The sequence below is a fragment of the Rana temporaria genome, chromosome 10 (genome assembly GCF_905171775.1).
Source record: "Rana temporaria chromosome 10, aRanTem1.1, whole genome shotgun sequence".
NCBI lineage: Eukaryota > Metazoa > Chordata > Amphibia > Anura > Ranidae > Rana > Rana temporaria.
The window spans coordinates 3,632,730-3,649,740 of record NC_053498.1 but is presented as its reverse complement, the minus strand read 5'-3'; the positions used below and the strand labels follow the sequence as shown (position 1 = coordinate 3,649,740).

Genomic DNA, 17,011 nt, shown 5'->3' with positions numbered 1-17,011 from the left:
CCAGCGATTCTGCACACAGTAAAAAGTAATCTTACTGGTTAAAAAGCCCCTGGATTACTTTTACAGTCAGTGGAAGGGGGTTCCACCACCATCATGCCACCACCTTTGCTGGGCTCTCCAATGCAATCGGGTCCTGTGAGCAGCAGCATCAAGTTCCTGGGACACAGTGAGTAGAACTGATGTAGTTCCTCCCACTGTGTGCTGTCAGAAACCAGGAGCAATTACCGGCTTGAACAAGCAACTGATCAAACCGATCTGGGTTTGATCAGATGCTTTGGAGGCCAGAGGATAGATATGGGGTCTAATAGACGCCAGATCTCTCCATAAAGGGGACCTGTCACTGCCCCATGCTATAACTAGGGATGTTGTTCATTACTTCTGATAGCAATAAAAGAGATATAAAAAAAATGAAAGACACAGTGAAAACATTTTTTGTTAATAAAATAAAATTGAAAAAAAAAAAAAAATTAAACCGTCTCTGTCCCCCTGTACTGATAAGCCATAATGATTGTGTGTGCATATGTAAACGGTGAGAAACCTGCAGAGGTGGGGAGGAGGGGCCTGGGGTGGGGTTGAGGGCGGGATTAAAGGGGGCCCCGTCAGGTAGTCTGTACGGGGCCCCATGATTTCTAACAGCAGCCCTGAACACAACCATCGTATCATGTCCTGACCATTGCCAACCCTCGCGTCATAGTACCCTGCGGGGGGGAACACAACCATCGTATCATGTCCTGACCATTACCAACCCGCGCGTCATAGTACCCTGCGGGGGGAAACACAACCATCGTATCATGTCCTGACCATTACCAACCCGCGCGTCATAGTACCCTGCGGGGGGAAACACAACCATCGTATCATGTCCTGACCATTGCCAACCCGTGCGTCATAGTACCCTGCGGGGGGAACACAACCATCGTATCATGTCCTGACCATTGCCAACCCGTGCGTCATAGTACCCTGCGGGGGGAAACACAACCATCGTATCATGTCCTGACCACTGTCAACCCGTGCGTCATAGTACCCTGCGGGGGGAAACACAACCATCGTATCATGTCCTGACCACTGCCAACCCGCGCGTCATAGTACCCTGCGGGGGGAAACACAACCATCGTATTATGTCCTGACCATTGCCAACCCGTGCGTCATAGTACCCTGCGGGGGGAAACACAACCATCGTATCATGTCCTGACCACTGCCAACCCGCGCGTCATAGTACCCTGCGGGGGGAAACACAACCATCATATCATGTCCTGACCACTGCCAACCCGCGCGTCATAGTACCCTGCGGGGGGAACACAACCATCATATCATGTCCTGACCACTGCCAACCCGCGCGTCATAGTACCCTGCGGGGGGAAACACAACCATCATATCATGTCCTGACCACTGCCAACCCGCGCGTCATAGTACCCTGCGGGGGGAAACACAACCATTGTATCATGTCCTGACCACTGCCAACCCGCGCGTCATAGTACCCTGCGGGGGGAAACACAACCAGCGCATCATGCCCTGACCATTACCAACCCGTGCGTCATAGTACCCTGCGGGGGGAACACAACCATCGTATCACGTCCTGACCATTGCCAACCCGTGCGTCATAGTACCCTGCGGGGGGAACACAACCATCGTATCATGTCCTGACCATTCCCAACCCGTGCGTCATAGTACCCTGCGGGGGGAACACAACCATCGTATCATGTCCTGACCATTGCCAACCCGCGCGTCATAGTACCCTGCGGGGGGAAACACAACCATCGTATCACGTCCTGACCACTGCCAACCCGCGCGTCATAGTACCCTGCAGGGGGAAACACAACCATCGTATCACGTCCTGACCATTGCCAACCCGTGCGTCATAGTACCCTGCGGGGGGAACACAACCATCGTATCATGTCCTGACCATTCCCAACCCGTGCGTCATAGTACCCTGCGGGGGGAACACAACCATCGTATCATGTCCTGACCATTGCCAACCCGCGCGTCATAGTACCCTGCGGGGGGAAACACAACCATCGTATCACGTCCTGACCATTGCCAACTCGTGCGTCATAGTACCCTGCGGGGGAAACACAAGCGTCGTATCATGTCCTGACCATTACCAACCCGCGCGTCATAGTACCCTGCGGGGGGAACACAACCATCGTATCACGTCCTGACCATTGCCAACCCGCGCGTCATAGTACCCTGCGGGGGGAAACACAACCATCGTATCACGTCCTGACCATTGCCAACTCGTGCGTCATAGTACCCTGCGGGGGGAACACAACCATCGTATCATGTCCTGACCATTGCCAACCCGTGCGTCATAGTACCCTGCGGGGGGAAACACAACCATCGTATCATGTCCTGACCATTGCCAACCCGCGCGTCATAGTACCCTGCGGGGGGAAACACAAGCGTCGTATCATGTCCTGACCATTGCCAACCCGTGCGTCATAGTACCCTGCGGGGGGAAACACAACCATCGTATCACGTCCTGACCATTGCCAACCCGTGCGTCATAGTACCCTGCGGGGGGAAACACAACCATCGTATCATGTCCTGACCACTGCCAACCCGCGCGTCATAGTACCCTGCGGGGGGAAACACAACCATCGTATCACGTCCTGACCATTGCCAACCCGTGCGTCATAGTACCCTGCGGGGGGAAACACAACCATCGTATCATGTCCTGACCACTGCCAACCCGCGCGTCATAGTACCCTGCGGGGGGAAACACAAGCGTCGTATCATGTCCTGACCATTGCCAACCCGTGCGTCATAGTACCCTGCGGGGGGAAACACAACCATCGTATCACGTCCTGACCATTGCCAACCCGTGCGTCATAGTACCCTGCGGGGGGAAACACAACCATCGTATCATGTCCTGACCACTGCCAACCCGCGCGTCATAGTACCCTGCGGGGGGAACACAACCATCGTATCACGTCCTGACCATTGCCAACCCGCGCGTCATAGTACCCTGCGGGGGGAACACAACCATCGTATCATGTCCTGACCATTGCCAACCCGTGCGTCATAGTACCCTGCGGGGGGAAACACAACCATCGTATCATGTCCTGACCACTGCCAACCCGCGCGTCATAGTACCCTGCGGGGGGAAACACAACCATCGTATTATGTCCTGACCATTGCCAACCCGCGCGTCATAGTACCCTGCGGGGGAAACACAACCATCGTATCATGTCCTGACCACTGCCAACCCGCGCGTCATAGTACCCTGCGGGGGGAAACACAACCATCGTATCATGTCCTGACTAGGGTTGTCCAGATACCGATACCAGTATCGGTATCGGGACCGATACCGAGTATTTGCGCTAGTACTCGTACTCGCGCAAATACTCCCGATACCAAAATAGAATACTTTTTTTTTTTTTTTTGTGACATCGAACACAAATTGGATGGCACCATTGGATGGCACTGATAGGTGGCACTGGCATTGATTGAATGGCACTCATAAATGGATGGCACTGATAGGTGGCACTGGCATTGATTGGGTGGCACTGATGAGATGCACTAATAAGCTGCCTCCCTGCACTGATGCACTAATGGGCACTGATCTGCACTGATAGGTGGCACTGGCTAGCTGCACTTTTGGGCACTGGCACCGATGAGCTGCACTGACAGTGATCACTCCTTCAATGATATGTAGTTTTCCAGTACCGTATGCTAAAAAACAGCCCCACACCATGATGTACCAGTTCTTCATAATTCTAAAGAAAATATCTTTGGTCTGTATTGTGTTTTGAAAACGGTCACATGACATTAAAAAAAAGTATCGGTATTCGGTATCGGCGACTACTTGAAAAAAAGTATCGGTACTTGTACTCAGTCCTAAAAAAGTGGTATCGGGACAACCCTAGTCCTGACCATTGCCAACCCGTGCGTCATAGTACCCTGCGGGGGGGAACACAACCATCGTATCATGTCCTGACCATTGCCAACCCCTGAAAGAGGACCTGTCTGTTGTCCATGGAATGTCGGCCCCACCGGCTGAAGATTCTCACCTTTCCTTTGCTCCCCCATTGCTCAGTCCTGTGTAAGCTCCAAGTCCTGACAGCTTAAGGACTTTCTCCCCGCCCCCCCCCCCCCATGGGTGCGTGAACAGCCAATTGCCAACAACCAGCACCATCACATGGGAGGGAGGAGTCAGTCACATGGGAGGGAGGAGTCAGTCACATGGCAGGGAGGAGTCAGTCACATGGGAGGCAGGAGTCAGTCACATGGCAGGGAGGAGTCAGTCACATGGGAGGCAGGAGTCAGTCACATGGGAGGCAGAAGTCAGTCACATGGGAGGGAGGAGAGGGAGGAGTCAGTCACATGGGAGGGAGGGGTCAGTCACATGGGAGGGAGGAGTCAGTCACATATGAGGGAGGGGTCAGTCACATGGGAGGGAGGAGTCAGTCACATGGGAGGGAGGAGGCAGTCACATGGGAGGGAGGGTCAGTCACATGGGAGGGAGGAGTCAGTCACATGGGAGGGAGGAGTCAGTCACATGGGAGGGAGGAGTCAGTCACATATGAGGGAGGGGTCAGTCACATATGAGGGAGGGGTCAGTCACATGGGAGGGAGGGGTCAGTCACATATGAGGGAGAGGTCAGTCACATGGGAGGGAGGGGTCAGTCACATGGGAGGGAGGAGTCAGTCACATGGGAGGGAGGGGTCAGTCACATATGAGGGAGGGGTCAGTCACATGGGAGGGAGGGGTCAGTCACATATGAGGGAGAGGTCAGTCACATGGGAGGGAGGGGTCAGTCACATGGGAGGGAGGAGTCAGTCACATGGGAGGGAGGGGTCAGTCACATATGAGGGAGGGGTCAGTCACATATGAGGGAGGGGTCAGTCACATGGGAGGGAGGGGTCAGTCACATATGAGGGAGAGGTCAGTCACATGGGAGGGAGGAGTCAGTCACATGGGAGGGAGGAGTCAGTCACATGGGAGGGAGGTGTCAGTCACATGGGAGGGAGGAGTCAGTCACATATGAGGGAGGGGTCAGTCACATATGAGGGAGGGGTCAGTCACATGGGAGGGAGGGGTCAGTCACATGGGAGGGAGGGGTCAGTCACATGGGAAGTGGACCTGTTGCCTTACCCACCATGAGATTGGTAGCAGGAATCTGACAATAAACATTGAGGGTCTTTGTGGGAGGGGCCAACGTGATATAACTCTTGTGGTGTTTCTAAATATTCCTCTCTAATAAATAAAGTGAATGAAAACATAAAACCAAACCATACCGTCCCGGAGGGAGAATGACACCAGATCCTGGGGGAGAAAGGAGAGAGATCGGGGTCAGGCAGCAGCCAATCACAGCGTGACATCGTCAAGATACATTGTTTCATTATAAGTTCAGTAATGTGTCATTGTAACACTTCATGTATTTATTATTTCTCAGAGATCCCAGAATTCCCCCCGACAACACAATAAAGAGTATTTTTTTTTTTTTTTTAAAGAATTACATTTTTTTTTTAATTCTTAAAAAAAATCGTAATTCTTTAAAAAAAAAAATGTAATTCTTTAAAAAAAACATATGTAATTCTTTTTAAAAAAATGTACTCCTTAGAATTTTTTTTTTAATTCTTTAAAAAAAAAAAAGAATTTTAATACTTAAAAAAAAAAAAAAAAGAAAAATGATTCTTAAAATTTTTTTTTTTTTTAATTCTTAATAAATCAATGAGTTTTTTCAGAATCGGTCGGCCGAAACGCTCGGCGTTACCTGAGTGATGAGAGTCGGCTTCTCCTTCATGACGGGATCCTCCAGCAGGACCGCGGTGAAGGTTTCCGTTCCTTCTCCTCCCAGCCCGCTGGCGAAGGCCTCCATGGCCGGAATGACGGAGGGGGACAAGTCCAACCATCGCACCAAATCCTCCACAAACCTCCCGCAGAAATCCCTACAGGAGAGGGCAACAGACCATAATAATACACACTCGCCGGACACTTTATTAGGTACACCTCTTCCATTGCTTGGTAACACAAACCGCTAATCAGCCAATCACACGGCAGCAACTCAACGCATTTAGGCATCTAGACGTGGTGAAGACGACTTTCTGTTCGAACCGAGCCCCAGAATGGGGAAGAAAGGGGATTTAAGTGACTTTGAACGTGGTGTGGTTGTTGGTGGTCTGAGTATTTCTGGGATTTTCACACACAACCATCTCTCAGGGTTTACAGAGAATGGTGGGGAAAAGAGAAAATATCCAGTGAGCGGCAGTTGTGTGGAGGAAAATGCCTTGTTGGTGTCAGAGGAGAATGGGCAGACTGGTTCATGATGATAGAAAGGCAACAGTAACTCAAATAACCCCGCAATACATCAAAGGTATGCAGAATACCATCTCTGAACGCACAACACATCCAACCTTGAAACAAATGGGCTACAGCAGCAGAAGACCACACCGGGGTGCCACTCCTGCCAGAGAACAGGAAACTGAGGCTGCAATTGGCACAGGATCACCAACATTGGACAATAGAAAAAAAAAAGCCTGGTCCGGCCATTATATGATGGTGAGGCACACTACAATATTGGGGGGGGGGTCGTGGCCCCCTCAGGCCCCACCCTAGTGACGCCACTGGCTGGAGCTGACAGAATGGCGGGAACCAGCGTGGGAGGAGCATTTTTTCTATTTTCAGTGGGTCGGCGTGGTACCTCCAACGTGATTGACGGCGGAAAATTAGTCATTTTAATACTTTACAAGGACTTGTCAAAAACGGACTCATGTTTTTTTTTTATGTCTGGGGTGACTATGTACCCCATTCTCATTCACTGGAGGGGGGGCAGGATCTGGAGGCCCCCCTTTCTTAAAGGGGGGTTCCAGATTCCGATAAGCCCCTTACCCGCACACACCCCACAGTCCAGGGTTGTGGGGAAGAGGCCCTTTCCCCCCCATCATTTGGACAATGTTCCCCCCCCTCCCTCCATGTAGTGGGGATATGGCCTGGTATGGTTCAGGAGGGCACTGGTGCTCGCTCGTTCCCTCCCCGCTCAGATAAGGGCCTGGTATGGATTGGGGGGGGGGCCTCGCCATTTTATTTGGTATTTTTGGCGTGGGGTTCCCTCCACAAAATCCATACCAAACCCAAAGTAGTCATGCAACTTGAGCCCTCAAAGTCGCAGCGATTGTCGCACCGGCGTGAACCGGAGGCCCAGAAATCTCTAGATTACCTTTGTTCTTTCTCCGGGAAGAGATGAGCCAAAGAAATGGCGCACAGTCCTGCGTAGGCGAACCTGGCCGGTTCCTGCAGCGACCTCCCCAGCACCACCGGCTTGCTCGGTCCATCCGGCTCATCCTGCATGACGGCCCGCAAAGGTCTCACCTGCAACGAGATCACATGTTCAAGAGTATGGACACAAAAACATCGGAACGCGTCCCACCTGTGCGAGGCATGGACGGGACAGGCTGGGTCTGGAATCCAGTCTAAACCAGCTCACGCCCGGCGACAACTGATCCCCTTCATATCCTATCTGTTGTCACCGGGAACATCAATGGAATGGCAGCCGTCCGACTTTCTAAAAGTGATTGGAAAGCCGATCAATGAGCAGAAACCGGGGCAGACCTCGGGAGAGCAGGACTTCTGTAGTGTCTGTAGACTCTAAACCCATACAGAACCATATATGAGACCCATACAGAACCCATATATAAGACCCATACACAACTCATATATAAGACCCATACAGAACCCATATATAAGACCCATACAGAACCCATATATAAGACCCATACAGAACCCATATATAAGACCCATACAGAACCCATATATAAGACCCATACACAACTCATATATAAGACCCATACAGAACCCATATATAAGACCCATACAGAACCCATATATAAGACCCATACAGAACCCATATATAAGACCCATACAGAACCCATATATAAGACCCATACAGAACCCATATATAAGACCCATACAGAACCCATATATAAAACCCATACAGAACCCATATATAAGACCCATACACAACCCATATACAAGACCCATACAGAACCCATATATAAGATCCTGAGAACCCCATACGTCCTCCTGAGAACCTCATAAGTCCTCCTGAGAGCCTCACCCCTCCTCCTGAGAACCTCATTGTGCCCATGCCTCACTGTGCCCATGCCTCACTGTGTCTATGCCTCACTGTGCCCATGCCTCACTGTGCCCATGCCTCACTGTGCCCATGCCTCACTGTGCCCATGCCTCACTGTGCCCATGCCTCACTGTGCCCATGCCTCACTGTGCCCATGCCTCACTGTGCCCATGTCTCACTGTGCCCATGCCTAGACTGACGTTTAACATGGGAGTCTATGGAAGGGGTGCCTGGCTTTAAAAAAATCGGTGCTCCCCAGCCGTAGGTCCCCCAGACAACAAACTTTGCACACTTGTGGAGGAGAAATGGGGCTACAAGTGTGCCAAGTTTCAGGTCCACGGGACCTACGACCAGCCAGTACCGGGTCCCCAAAATCACTGGAGAAATTAATGTTTAACATGGGAGTTAATGGAAGGGGTGCCCAGCTTTGAAAAATCGGTGCTCCCCAGCCGTAGGTTCCCTGGACAACAAACTTTGCACACATGTGGAGGAGAAATGGGGCTACATGTGTGCCAAGTTCCGGGTCCAGAGGACCTACGACCGGCCGGTACCGGGTCCCCAAAGTTACCGGAGAAATTACTGTTTAACATGGGAGTTAATGGAAGGGGGTGCCCAGCTTTGAAAAATCGGTGCTCCCCGGCAGTAAGTGCCCCGGACAACAAACTTTGCACACTTGTGGAGATAGAGTGGGGCCAGGGCTGTCTTAATGAGAGGGCACACCTGGGCACTGCCCAGGGGCCCTAGCTGCATGGGGGGCCCCTGCACTTTCTCCAAAGCAGCTTGTCCTTGAGCCCCATGCTGCCCCGATATTGGGGGCCCCATGATGGCACTGAGAGTGATAGATACACAGGGGAGGCAGTCTGCCTCCTACCTACTTGATATCTGTTTATCTGCACTGTTATCATTGTAGGGGCCCCAGAGCATTACTTTGCCCAGGGGCCCATGATGCTATTAAGACGGCCCTGAGTGGGGCTACATGTGTGCCAAGGTTGGGGTCCAGGGGATCGGGTCCCCAAAGTACAGGACATTAGGCACAAAAAGGTGACCCGAGGGGGGCATTTTCAGTACAAAAAAAATGTGCTGAAAAAACTCGACTTATACTCGAGTATATACGGTACCTTAAACTATGTAGTGCAAGGGCCGGCCTAATTGGATACAATTGAAAAGTTGTTTCGTTTTGTCCTCCTATTACATTGTTTTTGGTATATCTAATTGAAGATGTATGACCAGCCTCACCATCTAATAAGGAAGATAAAAATAATAACAAATGTGTACACGTCTTTAAAACTTGATACAAATGTAACAAATAACAATGTATCCAAGTAGATCCTATTATTATTATTATTGATATTTAGGGGTATATTGGAGTTAGATTGTGAGCTCCATGAGCAAGGCCCTCCTATTTCTTCTGTATTGTACTGCCCCCCCCCTCTACATTGTAAAGCGCTGCGCAAACTGTTGGCGCCATATAAATCCTGTATAATAATAATAATAATAATATACAGCCGGACATTAGTGACATAATAGTGAATACAATCACATAGTAATACCCCATAGTAAGTATAATCATACCTAAACAATACCGATCACCCCCCGGGGGTCCTCAGCAGCAGGGCACAGCCCCTGTTGGGGCCCCTCGGCGACCCGGAGCCGCTGTCATGCTCACGTGCGGAAGTGGCGTAGCTTTTCCGGGAATCGCAGGGAACGCAGCAGCGCGATAATCTGGGGGAAGGTTACGTAAAGTCCGTAGCAGGCGTTGAGGATCAGGCGTAGTGATCTGGCAGGAGGACTTTGCTCCCCTCCCACCCCCGTCGGGGGTCACTGTGGAGACGGAAGACTCCCCCCCCCCCCCCCCCCGCAGTGTGCTGTACACAGGTCTCTGTGACGTCACATTGCACAATAGGAGCACACAGCTGCCTGTGCTCCGCCCCCCCCATCCCCGTCCAATCGTGGCTCATGTGGGCGGGTCTGTGACACGTCACCACCAGACGGCTGAATGCCACACATAGACTGAGTGCTGAGCCTTAAACTTTTCCTTTAGATTTACCAAAACCATCTAATATGAGGTCACACCTAAACCCGTCCAATGTCTATGCAATCAGGCCGGCCCTTCTACTACATAGATTAAGGTAAATCTAAAGGAGATCAGACAACAAAAGTTGTATAGTGTGTATCCAGGTTAAGAGGGAGCAGGGTGGGGGGGAGGGGGAGGTCTGAACACTGAGACTGAACTCTCCCCTCCCTTCCCCCCCTCTCTGTGTCTCCAAAACTCACCACACACACGGTACAATCTGATTGTACAATCTCCTTTAACCCTTTCACGACTAATGACGCGTACACACGATCGGAAATTCTGACAAGAAAACAGTTCCGACACTTCCACTACAATCACTTCTTGTAGTTCTTCAACCCACTGAGCTCCCGGGTCTCTCCCACCAGGTCCAATTACCGTATATACTCGAGTATAAGCCAAATTTTATAAGCCAAAAAGTGCTGAAAATGACCCCCTCCCCCCCCCTCGGCTTATACTCGAGTCACCTTTTTGTGCCCAATCTCCCGAACTTTGGGGACCCGGTACCAGCCGGTCGTAGGTCTCCTGGACCCCAAACCTGGCACACATGTTGCCCCACTCTTCCTCTATAAGTGTTCAAAGTTTGTTCTCCGAGGAACCTACGGCCGGGGAGCACCGATTTTTCAAAGGTGAGCTCCTCTTCCATAGACTCTCATGTTAAACGGTCATTTCTCCGGTGACTTTGAGGACCCGGTACCGGCCGGTCATAGGTCCCCCCCCAAACCCCCATGTAGCCCCATTTCTCCTCTATAAGTGTGCAAAGTTTGTTGTCCGGGGCACTTACGGGTGGGGAGCACCGATTTTTCAAACCCGGGCACCCCTTCCATAGACTCCCATGTTAAACGGTAATTTCTCTGGTGATTTTGGGGCCCGGTACCAGCCAGTCGTAGGTCCCCTGAACTCGGAACTTGGCACACATGTAGCCACACTTGTCCTCTACAAGTGTGCAAATTTTGATGTCTAGGGGACCTACGGCCAGGGAGCACCGATTTTTCAAAGCCGGGCACCCCTTCCATAGACTCCCATGTTAAACGGTAATTTCTCTGGTGATTTTGGGGCCCGGTACCAGCCAGTCGTAGGTCCCCTGAACTCGGAACTTGGCACACATGTAGCCACACTTGTCCTCTACAAGTGTGCAAATTTTGATGTCTAGGGGACCTACGGCCAGGGAGCACCGATTTTTCAAAGCCGGGCACCCCTTCCATAGACTCCCATGTTAAACGGTAATTTCTCTGGTGATTTTGGGGACCCGGTACCAGCCGGTCGTAGGTCCCCTGCACCCGGAACTTGGCACACATATAGCCACACTTGTCCTCTACAAGTGTGCAAAGTTTGATGTCTAGGGGACTTACGGCCGGGGAGCATCGATTTTTCAAAGCCGGGCACCCCTTCTATAGACTCTCATGTTAAACGGTAATTTCTCTGGTGATTTTGGGGACCCGGTACCAGCCGGTCGTAGGTCCCCTGCACCCAAAACTTGGCACACAAGTAGCCCCATGTCTCCTCTACAAGTGTGCAAAGTTTGTTGTCCCTGGAACCTACGGCCGGGGAGCACCGACTTTTCAAAGACAGCGGCACCCCTTCCATAGACTCCCATGTTAAACGGTCATTTCTCTGGTGACCCGGTTAGGGGACCCAGTACCGGCCGGTCATAGGTCCTCTGGACCCCAAACCCCCATGTAGCCCCATTACTCCTCTAAAAGTGTGCAAAGTTTGATGTCCGGGGCACTTACAGGTGGGGAGCAACGATTTTTCAAAGCAGGGCACCCCTTCCATAGACTCCCATGTTAAACGGTAATTTCTCCGGTGACCCGGTACCGGCCGGTCATAGGGCCTCTGGACCCCAATCTTGGCACACATGTAGCCCCACTCTTCTTTTACAAGTGTGCAAAGCTTGATGTCTGGGGGACCTACGGGCGGGGAGCACCGATTTTTCAAATCCGGGCACCCCTTCCATAGACTCCCATGTTAAACGGTAATTTCTCTGGTGACTTTGGGGACCCGGTACCGGTCGGTCGTAGGTCTCCTGGACTCGGAACTTGGCACACATGTAGCTCCATGTCTCCACCACAAGTGTGCAAAGTTTGTTGTCCAGAGGACCTATGGTCGGGTTGCACCCATTTTTTCAAAGCCGGGCACCCTTTCCATAGACTCTCATGTTAAACGGTAATTTCTCTGGTGACCTTGGGGACCCAGTACCAGCCGCTCGTAGGACCCCTGGACTCAGAGCTTGGCACACATGTAGCTCCATGTCTTCTCTATAAGTGTGCAAAGTTTGTTGTCTGGGGGACCTACGGCTGGGGAGCACCGATTTTTCAAAGCCGGCGGCACTCCTTCCATAGACTCCTATTTTAAACGTCAGTCTAGTCATGGGCACAGTGAGGCATGGGCACAGTGAGGCATGGGCACAGTGAGGCATGGGCACAGTGAGGTATGGACACAGTGAGGCAAGGGCACAGTGAGGCATGGACACAGTGAGGCATGGACACAGTGAGGCAAAGTCAGGCACAGTGAGGCATGGGCACAGTGAGGCATGGGCACAGTGAGGCAAAGTGAGGCACAGTGAGGCATGCAGATGGACACCCTAGGCTTATACTGGAGTCAATACGTTTTCCCAGTTTTTTGTGGTAAAATGAGGTGCCTCGGCTTATACTCGAGTATATATGGTACCTTGCCATTGGGCAGAAAAAAAGTATGTTTTTATCGTATTGATAATTTTGACAGCAATTGTAATCTCCACATCAAAATTTCCCGACTGTTGTACATGGGTCCCTTCTAATGCCGCATACACACGATTTACCACATTTTGTCTTGTTACAACCAAAAACGTAAGCCAGGGATTCCTGACTGGTTACTAAAAGAGGGGGGCGGGGTGGGACCAATGACCATGAAAAAAGGTTCTAAAAAATTATTGACTTTATTCACAAAGTTTAAAAGTTACCATACATCAAGAAATAAAAAATAAAATAAAAAAACAATTGCATCATATATGTGTTCCATCCATCAAGATGTCTTTTAGATGGCAACTTGAAAACCTAACGCATTTCAACTCATAGAGAGTCTTCATCAGGAAGAAAGGCGGTACGGTGCCTTGAAAAGGTATTCATACCCCTTGAAATTTTCCACATTTTTATAGCACTGATCGCTGTAAAAAAATACAATGGTCCCAAAATGGCGTCAAAAGTGTCCGATGTGTCCGCCGTAATGTCGCAGTCACAATAAAAAAAATTGCTGATCGCCGCCATTAGTAGTAAAAAAAAAACATTATTAATAAAAATGCCACAAAACTATCCCCTATTTTGTAAACGCTATAACTTTTTCGCAAACCAATCAATAAATGCTTATTGCATTTTTTTTTACCAAAAATATGTAGAAGAATACGTATCGACCTAAACTGAGGAAAAAAATGTTTTTTTTATAGATTTTTTGGGATATTTATTATAGCAAGAATGAAAAAATATATATTTTTTTAAAAAATTGACGCTCTATTTTTGTTTATAGCGCAAAAAATAAAAACCGCAGAGGTGATCAAATACCACCAAAAGAAAGCTCTATTTGTGGGGAAAAAAAGGACGTTAATTTTGTTTGGGAGCCACGTTGCACGACCACGCAATTGTCAGTTAAAGCGACGCAGTGCCGAATCGCAAAAAGTGGCCAGGTCTTTGGCTGAAGTGGTTAAAAAGTGTAAGCGGTAAACAATTGTGAATGGAGAGGTGATGGGTAGTGACACATCATTATGTGCCAGGAATGAAAAAACAATAGTAAAGGACTAAAACTAGCTAGATAGTGACAAAAAATGTGTTGTATAGTGTATATGTGTAAACGTCACGGTGCGACCATAATAAAATGGGAATTAAATTGGAGAGACTCTGATGGAGGGAAGACAGATAGAGGAGATCTGGGTATGAAAGAAGGTCACTTGGAAAGGAAAGATGGACAGAAGGATTTGGAGGCAAGAGAGGGACAAATTAAGAAAGAGGGATACTAGTTGAGGAAAGAGTCATAGACAGGATTTGGGAAGAGAGATAGAGGAGATCTGGGTTCAAAACACTGACTCTGCTGGAGGTAAGAGAGTGATATAGAGGAGATCTGGGTTAAAAACACTGGGCCGGATTCAGATAGGTTAGCGGATCTTTAGATCCGCGTAACCTATCTGATTTACGATCCGCCGGCGGAAGTTTTTGAGGCAAGTGCTTAATTCAGAAAGCACTTACCTCAAAACTTGCGGCGGTGTATCGTAAATCTCCCGGCGGAATTCAAATTCCGCGGCTAGGGGGCGTCTACAATTTAAATCAGGCGCGTCCCCGCGCCGATCTAACAGTGCATGCGCCGTCTGCGAATTTTGCTCCAATGCTAGGACATCATTGGTTTCGGCGTGAGCGTAACTTGCGTCCAGCTCTTTTCTGAATCGACTTACGCAAACTATGTAAAAATTCAAAACTCGGCGCGGGAACGACGGCCATACTTAACATAGGATACCCCTCACATAGCAGGGGTAACTATACGCCGGAAAAAGCCGAACGCAAGCGACATAAAAAAAAAAAAGCGACGGGCGGGCGTTCGTTTCTGAATCGGCGAAAATCCTCATTTGCATATTCGTCGCGTGTAAAAAACGAAACGCCACCTAGCGGCCGGCCTGGAATTGCAGCCTAAGATCCGACGGTGTAAGTCACTTACACCTGTCGGATCTTAGGGAGATCTATGCGTAACCTGATTCTATGAATCAGCCGCATAGATCCGACCCTCGGAACTCAGAGATACGACAGGAGATCTGGGTTCAAAAGAGAGAATCTGATGGAGAAAAAAAAAAAGACAAAAGAGATCTGGATTCAATAAAGAGACTTTGATGAATGGAAGAGAGATAGAGGGAATATGGGTTCAAAAGAGAGACTCTGATGGAGGGAAGAGAGAGAGAGAGAGAGAGAGAGAGAGAGAGAGAGACAGAGAGAGAGAGAGAGAGAGAGAGAGAGGACACCTGGGTTCAAAAGAGAGACTCTGATGGAGGTAAGAGAGATAGAGAGAGAGGACACCTGGGTTCAAAAGAGAGACTCTGATGTAGGTAAGAGAGATAGAGAGGATCTGGGTTCAAAAGAGAGACTCTGATGCAGGAAGAGAAATAGAGGCGATCTGGGTTCAAGGGAGAGACTCTGATGGTGGGAAGAGAGATAGAGGGGATCACAGTTCAAAAAGAGAGACACTGTTGTAGGGAAGAGAGATAGAGGACACCTGGGTCTGATGCAGGAATCGAAATAGAGGCGATCTGGGTTCAAAGGAGAGAGTCTCTGGAGGCAAGGGGGAAGAAGAGATCTGGGTTAGAATAGAGAGACTCTGCTGGAGCTAAGAGAGATGGAGGGGAGTTGGGTTCAAAAGAGAGAGAGTCTGATGGAGGGAAGACAGATAGAAGAGATCTGGGTATAAAATAAGGACACCTGGAAAGCAAAGAGGGACAGAAGGATTTGGATGCAAAAGGAAGGACAAATGAATAAGACTGGGGGATTTGATAAGAAAAAAGGAATAAGACTGGATTTGGGTTCAAATGTTGGAGGTTTAAATCCACATAGTCCTGAAAATGTTCAGTTTTGTCAGTAGAGTCTATAGGTGAACATGCACACAGCTCACAGTCTGATCTATAAGTCAATACATAAGAATGTTGAGCACTACGCTGTCCGTTGTCCTTTTACACCTTTGCGGCGGCCGCGTCGTCTCCCGCTGGACTTGTTTCTCCTTGCAATCTCAATTTCCAGTAAGGGTTGAAGCACAGCAGAACAGTTATTATAACGACCATCCCCAGAGCCAATCCCAGCACCCACTTCATAATCCCAGTGTAGATAAACTGCAGAACGACGATCAGAACGATCAGCAGCATCAGAAGCAGGACCACCAATCTCTTTGCGGCGGTCCACTGTCTCCCGTTCCTTTCCTCGTCTGAGATCCAGGTCACGCCGATGCGGTCCAGCCTGGTGGCCGTCTCTGCCGATCTGGAGGCTTCGGGAGCGACGACCTTCTCCTCGGGGGTCGGCAACCGGCTCATCAGTAGCTCCTGGTTTTTCAAAGTACATACGAGTCCTCCAAAGACTGTGGTGGGCGCCCTACATATGGGGCACGCTATCCTCCAGGTGCCCGCTTCATTACAGACCAGGAGTTTGAGGCATATAGCACAAAAGCTGTGATAGCAGGACAGTTCTTTGGGGAGCCGATGGATATCGTATCTACTGAAACAGACGGGACAGTCCATATCCGTAAGGCAAGAGTTTGTGATCTCCGAAGGTTTCGAATCATCTGGACCCTGGTTGACCATCTGCAGCCCCTCTGAGGATTCTGGGGGAGAAGAAGCCGACGCAGATGGGGGGACTTCTTGCGGCTCTTCTGTGGTCTCACCAGCTTCCAAATTGATTTCCGTGACTCTGAGATGGTCACATCCCAAAATTTCTTTGGTGGCCCCAGGAGGGCCCATTTCTTCCCCCATGTCTGAACTTGGCACGAAGAGCCCGAGTCTACTGCTGGTTGTGGTGAATTCAGGCAGTTAAGGCAACTATTTCCAGATGGCCACTGGCTGCCGCTTATCAACGGTGGTTTAAACGTTAACTTGTGTTAGATTAGGTTTTATGGCCGCTGATAACGTTCATCCACCCCCGATATGAGGATGTTCCTGTAGCAGGAAGTTATTTATTTAAACAGCTGCCAGTGAGGTTGTCAGGGATGTTTAATACGCCTAAAACACAACTTAAAGTGAAGACGCTGGCTAGGCTATGACACACTCGTGGCCAACGTGTAGAATGCCACATACTTAAAGTGAGAACGCTGGCTAGGCTATGACACACCAGTGGCCAACGTGTAGAATGCCACATACTTAAAGTGATACTAATAT

The 17,011-nt window shown here is 49.7% G+C and overlaps 2 protein-coding genes across 2 annotated transcripts in view; both read right to left on the bottom strand.

The window, feature by feature from the left end:
• The window catches only part of TMCO4 (transmembrane and coiled-coil domains 4), a 55,054-nt gene extending 45,140 nt beyond the window's left edge, over positions 1-9,914 (bottom strand). Inside the window, exons 1-4 of the mRNA XM_040327044.1 lie at positions 9,645-9,914; positions 7,158-7,309; positions 5,715-5,889; positions 5,236-5,263 (exon numbers count right to left, since the gene is read on the bottom strand). Of these exons, the coding sequence (XP_040182978.1) occupies positions 5,236-5,263; positions 5,715-5,889; positions 7,158-7,288 (334 nt within the window). The 5' untranslated portion in view covers positions 7,289-7,309; positions 9,645-9,914. The remainder of the gene's footprint in view (positions 1-5,235; positions 5,264-5,714; positions 5,890-7,157; positions 7,310-9,644) is intronic.
• Positions 9,915-14,877: 4,963 nt separating this feature from the next.
• On the bottom strand, positions 14,878-17,011 carry RNF186 (ring finger protein 186). The gene has a single exon (XM_040326796.1). The coding sequence runs from the start codon at positions 16,607-16,609 to the stop codon at positions 15,821-15,823; it is 789 nt and encodes a 262-aa protein (XP_040182730.1). The 5' UTR covers positions 16,610-17,011; the 3' UTR covers positions 14,878-15,820.

What these genes read in the sequence shown, in the direction of transcription:
- RNF186 (XM_040326796.1), bottom strand. Translation starts at nt 16,609, where the DNA reads ATGGGGGAAGAAATGGGCCCTCCTGGGGCCACCAAAGAAATTTTGGGA.